Source organism: Eurypyga helias, unplaced genomic scaffold (genome assembly GCF_000690775.1).
Source record: "Eurypyga helias isolate BGI_N326 unplaced genomic scaffold, ASM69077v1 scaffold12620, whole genome shotgun sequence".
In the NCBI taxonomy this organism is placed as follows: domain Eukaryota; kingdom Metazoa; phylum Chordata; class Aves; order Eurypygiformes; family Eurypygidae; genus Eurypyga; species Eurypyga helias.
In genome coordinates this window covers 60,979-71,543 of record NW_010223832.1, presented here as the reverse complement: position 1 = coordinate 71,543, position 10,565 = coordinate 60,979, and the positions used below count along the sequence as shown (strand labels likewise).

The following is a 10,565-nucleotide window of genomic DNA, read 5'->3' as shown; positions in this document are numbered from 1 at the left end:
AGCAGTTTTGATGTCCTCCCTCCCGCCTAAGGAAGGATCATGTGGTGGTAATCCTTTAAGTTGTAATGGTGCCCAATCTTTAGAAAGAAAACTAGAGTTTGGGGTTTTGTTTTCCATTTGAGGGAGTGGTAAGAAACCTGGCAAGTGGGCCTTAGGGCTTCATTTCTCATGGCCTGCAGTCACATCAGTATCTAACTTATATTGTAAAAAAAGAGGTTGGTGGTTCATTTTTGGGCTGCCAAAGAAAGCTCTAGGCAAAGAGGAGACCTGTATTGCTGCTTTACAGAGTTGTTTGATTATTTTTAATTCTGTTGCTCAGAGATTATCTAGGCAATGGTTCAGGTTAATTGGGTGGAGACTCAAATAGGAACATTTCTTTGGAATAACAATACAAGCTTACAAACATAGGTATCATCCCTTAACATCTCAGCTACAGTCAGGAAGTCTGAGGAAAAAAAACTGTCTAGCTTGCTTACTTACTTACTTCTGTAGTTGATCCAGAGCAGCTTAGGTGACACGGTAAGGCACACACAAATCCCTTAAGAGCCAAACGTGTTGGAGTAATGTGAGGCAGCTTTTTAGCTTGGTCATCCTTCACTCACACCTGCTTCCTCTTACAAGAGTCAAGTTGTTACACCTGCCCATTTGCCTACTGGGAATTCCGGCTCGTCTGGATTGGGAGGGACATCTGGAAGTAGTTGCCAACCTCCTTCAAGTCCATATCTTGTTAACAAATTATAATTATTCTTGCCCCACATCCTACATTTATTTCAGCACTGCAACTGGAAGAGGAAAGAGAAATCAGACACGTAAACCCACTGCAGTTGTGCAGCAGCTGTTTCTGTAATCGTCACAGCAGCAGGACCAAAGTCAAAGCTGTCCTGCTTGCGTCTGCTGGCAGCCACCATAGCAGCTCCGGAACTGTTGGCGTAGACACCTTCCTCTAGCATGACGTCAGACCGGGGGTGAACTCGAGAGCCATCTTTTTCTCTCTATGATATAGGACCCATTCTCCCATTGCCAAGTTTATAATGGGATACAGGCCACTCTGAGTTCAAAACAGGTTTGCTAACAATGGTTGGGTGCTGTGTGGCGAAGTGTAACTGAATGCTAAGAATGACCAGCAGACTAGCCAAGATGTAGAAGCTTATCCACGATACGTGGCTATTAAACATCTGACTACTTCTGTCACAGCTTCATCACTTGCTGCTAGGAAACAGCCCCACTAATTTCAAACTGCTGGTCATGAATAATCTACCATGAAAATGGGAGAAATTCCTTGGTCCTTGCACAACCAGCTAATTGGAACAAACACAGGGTGGGATAAATGAGTAAATATTTCCTTGTCAGGCTGGCAGGAAAACATACAAAATGAGGAATTCCTCCCCCATGACTGACTGCAAACCACCTAGTTTTCTCACACACAGCTCTGTTAAAGCACTGGTATGTTTTTTTTTTCTCTGCTGTGGTTCTTGTTTCCACTGGGAGAGTCTGCTGCTCTGCATCAGAGTAAGCTGGCCTGACGTGTATATGGTTTGATGTAACAGCAAGTAATCTTAGCTTCTCTTTTTGCTAGCCTCTCTGGACTGTTGTTTTCCTAATTTTATTCACGGTCTAGCCCAACTTCTTCAGACTTCAGCTTCACTGCAAGTTAATTGAGAATGGAAGGTTCTTGTTTCCACTGGGAGAGTCTGCTGCTCTGCATCAGAGTAAGCTGGCCTGACGTGTATATGGTTTGATGTAACAGCAAGTAATCTTAGCTTCTCTTTTTGCTAGCCTCTCTGGACTGTTGTTTTCCTAATTTTATTCACGGTCTAGCCCAACTTCTTCAGACTTCAGCTTCACTGCGAGTTAATTGAGAATGGAAATAATTTAATTGCTCAATCAAATAACAACTGACTGTCCTCAAATGCTCTGCATGTGCTTCAGTGATTTCGAGTAATATCATGTTCCAGTAGTTTAAAACGTATGAAAGTAACCTTTGAAATCAGACTCAAATCCTTCTATGTGGACACTAATAAATGGAACCAGGCCCCTGGCTTGTTGAATTACTTTCTTAGCTCTTCTTTCTCTAGCAACCCTGTTTCCTCTTTCTCTGGTTCTTTAGACCTGCCCATGTGGTTTGCAGAAGCAGCTGCATCAATACTAATTTATTGAAAAATTGTTTTGCAAGGAGCTAGCTCAGGTGGTTGCATGTCCATGACATAGCTAATTTGTAACTGGATGAGCTGCCATGAATAACCAAGGAGATGGCTCTGGATGAGCTGATACTGTTTGTTCTTTCCCATGGGAAATAAGTTCATCTTTCTGGCATATGCCATTTGTAGGAGTCTATAGAAAAAGGCCATAAAATAGATGATTTTCCAACAGGAAAACACTTCCTCTTCTGAGATTATTTAACTTCAGGGCAGAGGAAATGGGGAATGCTGACCTTGCTGTGAGGATTGAGTGAAGGTGAGGGAGAATAATATAACTGAAATACTTGTTGTGAATAATCAAGGAGGGGTTTTGTGTGGTTTGTTTTGGTTTTATTGTAGAACACTCCATATTAGCATATGAAATCAGTTTTAGGAAAGCCAAATGTATAAATGCAGTGATACAGCTGCTAGGGATTGCTTAAGAACAGCTGTTGCCCAGAAGAGCATTTTCTGTAGAAGTCATTTTCTTCTGTGGTGTCAGAGACGCTAAAATTCTGGTAGGAAATTTGACTTACTGCAACACTGTAGGTGATATGTCAACTTGGAGGACAAAGATGACAAAGAAATTTATTGCATTTTGGAACTTACTTTTAAAACACCTGTGAGTGCAAGTATCGTGTTAGTCCTGATAGAGTCATGTTACCAACCTGTTTGGGTTACTTGACCTTTGGTGCTTCTTCCAGGATGGCAAGAGATGGACAAAAGTGTAATTCCGTAAGGTCTGTAGGGAACCAGCTATTCTAGCATCTTAGGACACGGACAAATGCTCTCATTTTTATGTTGAGCCTGGAACATGCTTAAAGTGAGTCGATGACTTACATTCACTAACCATCTGAAGTGTGATATGTTTTATGCCTTTATTTGAGTGCAGGGAGGGAATAGAGAATTTGTATGGGTCAGAGACAATTACAGTGGCAGATTTCAGGCTTTCAGCTCTGTTTCCCCTGCAGGTGGTCAGGACGGATTTGGAAAAGGCTCTCTTGAGAAACAGTAATCTTAAAAAAACAAAGCAACAGGCAGTGTCTTCAGATTCCAAAGTGTCTTGTATTGTTTCACAGAGTCTGTGCCCAGCACTTGATGTCTGTGTGCTTCAAACTCGGCATGTAGTAAAGCAGTCACCAGTCGTCTGTGCTACGACAGCCTTGGTGGTGTTGCAGCCTTTCCTATTGCATAGCTTGTCTTGGAGGATGGACTGTAAATTCATCTCTTGTAGTAAGGACAAAAACACTTGCTTTCACGGATGTTGCGTGCTGATGTTGCGATACTGTTTCTCCCTGAGCGTGTGCAGATACTTGCATCAGTTGCTTTCAGCAACATCCTTAGTCTACCTTTATGGTTTCCACTGGTGGCTGACAAATCCCGGTATAGACTTAACTGTTGTACAGCAACGGCGTGACTTTGGTATCTTTACCTGTGGCTGTGCTGCTTCCATTAATTGTTGCAAGCTGCAGACAAAAAACCAAAGATCTGCAATTTCTTTGCCCAGAAGGCAAAGCCTCTTGGGCATGGGACAACAAAAAATGTCAAACCAGCTGTAAACTGAGGTATAATTCAAATATCTTGCATTTTGCTGGGTAAATTGGTCCTGAATGCTTACAGCTTCTCACAGGTTCTTGCGGCCTACTGGTCCTTTTGCACAGCTGCCATGGATGCCTGCCTGTAAAGGAGAATGTACTTCCTGAGGAACAGCTTCAAAAGGGTTTCGTTGTGTACACACCAGCTTTGCTGCATTAACAAATTTCAGCTCTTCCCTGTAGAGTCCAGAGTCTTACAAGGTAGGATTAAGAAAGAAATCAAATTATAAAGCATGGAAGGGAGTGGGAGATTTGAGCCTAAAAGCCTGAGAATTGGAATCAATACAGGTTTCTTAGATGTACTGATTAGTGTTAAAACAGGTAAGACTATTTGTTGGTTAACCCTCATTGATGTAATGCTCTTTTTTATCTTAAGGCTCATCAGCAGAGCAGAAAAGCAGACCGCTTGTTGGCAGCAGGGAAATATGAAGAAGCAATATCTTGTCACAAAAAGGCTGCTGGTGAGTAGGTATTTCTCGCATTCCAGCTCTTAAAATCAGTTTCTAGATTTGTATGCTTTGTGTAAGTGGAATATCTGGTTACTTGCAGTATTTTTATTCTTCAGATGTGAATTTGTTTTTCAGTCCAGTTCAAGCACCCCTCTGAAAACTTGTTTTCTAATAGGAGTAGCTGAAGTCAGACGTTTCTGACGTTGTTTTGAGTAGGGGTGGTTATCACCGTGAAGGCAATTCATGACTCAGGATGAAGCCAGCACCTTGTGTCACGCACAAAGTGCAGCTGGGGACCTGCTGTAAGGCAGTTTCACTTTACACTTTGTATTTTCTTTGCTGCTTTCATAGCTGAAATCACCTGCTCTCTCTGCTGATAAAGGAAATACTTGGACATTTATTTGCTTACAGAAGTTCACTTACTTCCCTTTCCTAATGCCTGAATCCGGACAGCTAAGAAGAGGTGGTAAGCTCAGCTGTCCCAGGACTCAGGCAAACCAGCAGGCTGCACGGCAGGCCGTGATGCTGTGACTGACAGCCTCTCCTGAGTGAGGCTGTGTGCGTTTACCTGTCCATTGAACTAGTCACGCTTAATTGTTTGCGTTGGGAGTCCATCAGCTGTCTGACAGTGCCGCAGGTGCTTGGCAGAAGAAGAAAGAGGAGATCTTAATTGGCGCAACAAGCAGGACATGCCCAGTGACGGGGCTTGTGTGGAGACAAAACGAGTGGCTACTCGGAACATCGTAACCTAGATGCCAGGCGTTCTCCCTTTCCATTCCTAAATACTAGAAAACCCCATAAAATGAGAAATTGATAGTTTCTCTGGTATTCATGAATACTCAGAGTACAGAGGGATGGCACTTACATTCTAATACAGACTTTTTTTCGTTTCCTTCACTTCATATATCAAGACAAAACCCAGAAACGCATTGAAGGTTTCTTGCTTTTCTTCGTCTGATGATCCTATGCCATTATCTTAAATCCTTCCAAATTTGGCTACGAACTTCTTATACCTTGTCATTTTCAGCACTAGCAAGATATGCTCAGAGTCTAAAGTGTTGCTCTGACTAAGGCAGCACATTTTCTGGTTGGGAGGGGAAGTGGATGAAAAAAGTGGGGGACTATGGACTACACCTCTTCATCAAGAATGTAATTAAATAATATTAATGTAGTTACATAATATTGGTGTGCCACGGGCGAGAGGATTTTTACTTACCACGTTTTGTCCTAAAATGCTTGTGTGTTGAATGTCTGGCCCTTAGATGTGTTTCTTCCCTTCTGTTCTTCTGGCACTTTCTGGGAATGGCTGCTCTCCTCTGAAAGAGAAACTGGAACAACCTGAGCCAGCAGGATGCCATGGGAAGGGCGCAATGTGTACTACATTATCGTACATTAATTTTTTCAGACTTCTGAAAAACGGCAGGTGTTTGCAGCCACTGTAACTTGGTAAATACTTTGCCTCTGGACTGCTGCTTTTTTGTAGGGATTCAGAATATGCAAGGCCTGGAGCCTTTTCTTACCTTTTACGTTCAGGTTTTGTAACCCTGTCCTAAGTGTTTATCCGTTTTCTCTTCTGCAGCGTACCTTACAGACGCTATGAAGCTGACCCAGTCAGAGCAGGTGAGACTGAAGCGCAGCGGGTGCCAGAATCAGCCATAGCTCTGTTGTGTGCCTGTGTCACGCTGCGCCCTGACATCACACACCCCCCCGGGGCGCTAGCCTCTGCTTGGTTTGCTGAACCCGTGGCAACCGCACCACGGTTTTGGAAGTGCGGTGATGCTAGTCTTCCTTGAGAGTTTTTCCAACTAACCAACCCATCCAAGGGTTCTCCAACAGTGGTTTCTAGTCTGCAAGGCATCGTCAAGTAGGTGATAACACTAGTTTCATGTTTAACTTGTGCTGTGAGGCACTTAGGCTGTTTTGCTGAGACACAGAGCTGAGCATCTCCTCCACAGCCGTAATTTTGGTTTTGTTCATCCTGACTGGGGGATCTCCAGAACAACAGCTCCACATTTCCTTACTTATCGCACAGATCTGTCCGTGAATGTGGTAGCTGAGTGCTCAGCACTTTTCTAGCAGCGGGCTTTGAGTTTAGCCAGTTATTATCAAAGCCAATAACCCTGGCAGATCCAACATCTGCCTTGCCTCCAAAGGGTCACTGTAGAGCAACAGTAGCCTCTTACCCCGATGGTTGCTCTGAGTTACCCACCACCGTGCCACCCCTTTCGTTCCATGTGGCTGAATCATTTGGGACCGTGTCCAGCCTTGGCGCGCTTTTGTGCTTGGTGTTGGGTGTGACCAGTACGTCTACACAGGGACCAGCACAGAGGCCTACGGTTGGTGCTAGTTAGCTGAGTGTGGCTGTGCACGCCACGTGCATCTCGTCCTTCTTGACGGTGGTCGTAGGTCAGTTCAACTCCTAGTGCCTCCGCTCAGGGGCGGTGTCGCCTGGTCAGTGGCTTCAAAACCGACCGACCGACCAGTAGTTAGGCTAAATTTGGGTGACATCTCGGTATCTACTGCGTTGTACAAGCAGAGAGCACTCCTTGTTGGCTTTAGTATCTGAGTAACAAAAGCTCCTCCCCCTCCCTCGGGCACGCTGTGATGCTGTTGATGTCATTATTTACATGCGTGTAACTCTACACGCGTGAATATTCAGGTGGGATTAGGGATCACTAATTAAATTGTTTAATCTTGTTCTTGCTCAGGCTCAGCTATCACTGGAATTACAAAGGGATAGTCACATGAAACAGCTACTGCTCATCCAGGAGAGGTGGAAAAGGGCAAAGAGGGAGGAAAAGCTGAAAGCCCAGCAGAATGCTGACAAGGAATTAGCTGCACATCTTCAGGCTTCTTACAAGCCGTCTGCTGAAGACTCTGATGATCAAAACGTCTTGGTTCCCGTTTCTCAGAAGTACAGCCCTTCCACAGAGAAACGGCCACAGGATATTCAGGGTGTCTTTGACAGAGACCCGGATACACTGTTATTTCTGCTTCAGAAAAAGAAGGAGCCGGTGGAAGCATGTATTGGGAGCAAAGCTCCGAAGGATGACAAAACAATAATAGAAGAGCAGGCAACCAAAATCGCCGATTTGAAACGGCACATAGAATTTCTTGTAGCTGAAAATGAGAGGTTAAGGAGAGAGAATAAGCAGTTAAAAGCAGAAAGAGCTAAACTCCAAAAATCTCCAGTCGACAAGGAGCTGGACGTAGATGCCGACTTTGTGGAGAAGTCAGAGTTGTGGGGTCTGCAGCAACCCGCAGAAACTACTTCTGCAGCTGCAACTTGGCAGAAGTTCGCAACGACTGCTGGGAAGGCCAAGGACATTCCGATACCCAACCTTCCCCCCCTGGACATCCCGTCCCCTGAACTCCCACTGCTGGAACTCTCCGAAGATATGCTGAAAGGACTGATGAATAGTTAGAAACCAGGAAAAGGGCTCCGTGTCGTTACCCAAACGTAAGAAAAGGGAAAACCAGCGGGACAGTGGTGATCTGAGGGCAGAAACATCTAACACAATCCTACTGTTGGAGAAAAGGCATTAAAGCAACTTTGTTACTGTGAAATGCACATCATATCTGATCTACTTCATAAAAGTTACAGGTACCATAGTTGGTATAAGATGGCAAGCTCTTCAGTCTTTCTCCTGATGTTTCAAACCAAATGACTGCCTGGAGAATGTTTCAAGTAACACAATCCTTCAGGGTTTTTCAGTACGCTCTAAGTAGTAGTTATCTATGATGCCATAAATGATGGTGCAGAACCTAACTCTCACGGTTGCCAGTCGGCTGCCACTTCGTATTGAAAAATGCTTTCTAGCATGAATTTAAACTGTGCATTTCATTATGCATAACCTTGTTAATTCAGATACAGTGCAATTTATACACCTCCTAGATGGATTTATGTGCCACGCTCTGTACTCCTGAACCACGTTAACCTCATGTCAGGAGACGTTTTAATTTCCATTCTATGAAGGAACCAACTTCTTAGTTGACGAGGGGGTTTTTTGGGTTATCTGTTTACATAACTAATCAGGGTGCATCGAATCTAGCTATTGGTTTCTGTATAAAGTGACATGGATAAAAAAAGAAAGATCTATACTTAAGGAAAAATACCCTTTTTGTTTTCAGTGATGCATGAATGGAAGTAATTCTAGCTGGCAGTATTTGATTGAAAAAGAAATTGTTTACAGCTTAACCCGATTCCAAAAGGATATGAAAATAAAAACCAAGGTGTTTTGACACTACAAGTGTGTTAAATCCCTGCAAATGCTGGAGAGTACAGAGAAAACAAACGGAGATTTACGCCGACGGCGTTAGCACACACCTACGGCTGGACTGCGGTGTTCGCCGTCCAGCAAACACGGGGAAGCTGGGGTGAACCCGAGGCCTTTGCCCCCCGTAGGTGGATGACCTGGCCAGGAGCTGGCCGCTGGCACCTGCTCAGCGCAGGGGTGTTGGGGGAAGCCGCACGAGGGCTTTGCTGGGGGGAGGTGGGCTACCTGCAGCTGAAGGAACCGCGCTGCCGGAGCTGGCTCTGCGCGGCCCTTCGGGGTTTTGGTGTCCGAGGAGGGCAGTGCAGCCCCCCTCACACTTGGCCCCGCTCAGCCTGCCTCAGGGTCGGCAAGGCTTTCCGAGCAGGGAGGTTGTTGAATGTGTGCTGGAGGCGTTCGTTAACTTTAGCTGTTACTGATTAATGGAAAGTGTTAAGTGTTGCAACCTACCTCATTTGAAGCCATCCCTGGGCAGTTGCAAGGCGAGCTTGCTTTCCCAGGGTACATTTTTCTTCCCCAAGGGACTTGGCAGTGCAGGAAGAACACCTTGCTGTTGTGCAAATTCTCCCCTTCCCTCCGTATGCCCGGTCTCTCCTGTGCTTGCGGGAAGGAGAGTAGGGACTGGAGGCTGGAAAAAGCCTGTGGAAGCGAAGGTAAGACAAGTTCGTTAGAGGAGGTTCCTTGTGCTGAATTGTTGCAAGAAACTAACCTCACTGGAGAAAAAAGTTATTTTTCAGCCAGAGCAGCTTGGGACGTGGCCCCACAGAAGAGCTGTGACGAGGTAATCCGTTCCAGGTCAGCCCCAAGTTACCTCCTCCGCCGCCACCTGCCTGGCTGGCGGTTCCAGGTGACGGCGCAGCGGAGCGCAGTGTTTCTGCTCACGTAAGTAAAGCAAAGCCAACGGCGTGTGCTCACCAGAAGGCAGTAAAATTGCTTAAGCGCCTGTCTCGCGTCACTGCTGGGGTGGTGGCTCGGGGCTGTTAGCTGCAGCCAGACCTCGCAGCTGTCCCTGCAAACAGCAGCTCCAGGAGAAGGAAGCAGCTCGTAGCCTGGCTACTTCTGCTGAAGAGTCAGGATTCTTCAGAGGGGATAAGGGAACTGGAAGCTTTACCTTTTGGTTCTAAGACTGAACTGTCCCTTCATATATAGCTGCATCGACACAATGCCAGATCCAGAGGAAGCTGCTTCCCGGTGGGCAGAGAGCCAAGCGGGGGCAAAGCTCCGCGCCGCTACTTGTGAAGGTGTTAAAACTCTCCTCTCTCCTGCAATGCAAATGTTTGTTCTTGCAGTCTGCCGCCGACATCCAGCTCCAGGCCGCGTGGCTTAGCACGACAGTCCTCCACTCCCGGGCGCGATGCGGAGAGCAGACGGGGTGGCGCGTTCCCTGTGCTGGGCCGCAGCGTCAGCACTGCTGCGCTACCGCCAGCCTCGCGCAAGCCCCGCGGCGGCCGTGTGGAAGGCTCAGTGTTTCAGAGAGCACCCAGAGCTGGAGCAGCCGGTACCAGTAGAGTCGGACCGCGGCCTTGCGAACCACGCGGGTGCTCCGGCTTCTTCTGTCCCTCCCTTCGGCAGCAGGAAGCTGTGAAGCCTGCGGAATGACAGCCCTGTGGGAGCAGGTAGGGTCACCCCTTTCCACAGGGTTTGTGGAACATCCTACAGGTGACAATCCACAGAACAATGACTTTTCCTTGTAAAATTCTTTACATTCCAGGGAAAAAGCTATCTGTGTGAAGTAAGATGAAATATTTTCGGTTTTCCAAGTAAGGAATTCTTCGGTCTGAATTCGGAGCTAAGCGGTTATGCCCTCCGTTTAAGGGATGAACGGTTGTACAGAGAACACTTGCCGCTAGAGGACAGGTTGTACTAGCACACAGTGACAGAGGTAAGGGAATTTTTCTCTCTGCCCTGTCCGTCAGCAGCTGGTCTGCATCCCAGCGATCCAAACCTGCTGCCTTTCGGCTGGCTGGAGGGCTGGCAGACACCCTGCCCGCACTCTGTGTTAGCTGGCATGGCGGTTTCCACGCTCCCTCCCTCGCCCCGATGCCGGAGCTCTGGCGTTGGCTTGGCTTG

The 10,565-nt window shown here is 46.5% G+C and overlaps 1 protein-coding gene across 1 annotated transcript; it reads left to right on the top strand.

Annotated features, from left to right (window-relative positions):
- Positions 1-4,148: 4,148 nt before the first annotated feature.
- NRBF2 (nuclear receptor binding factor 2) lies at positions 4,149-8,459 on the top strand (the record flags this gene model as incomplete). Its single annotated transcript, XM_010154476.1, has 3 exons — positions 4,149-4,233; positions 5,801-5,841; positions 6,930-8,459. Coding segments are annotated over 3 exons (843 nt in total), but the record flags the coding sequence as incomplete, so codon positions are not given.
- Between the last annotated feature and the right edge of the window lie 2,106 nt (positions 8,460-10,565).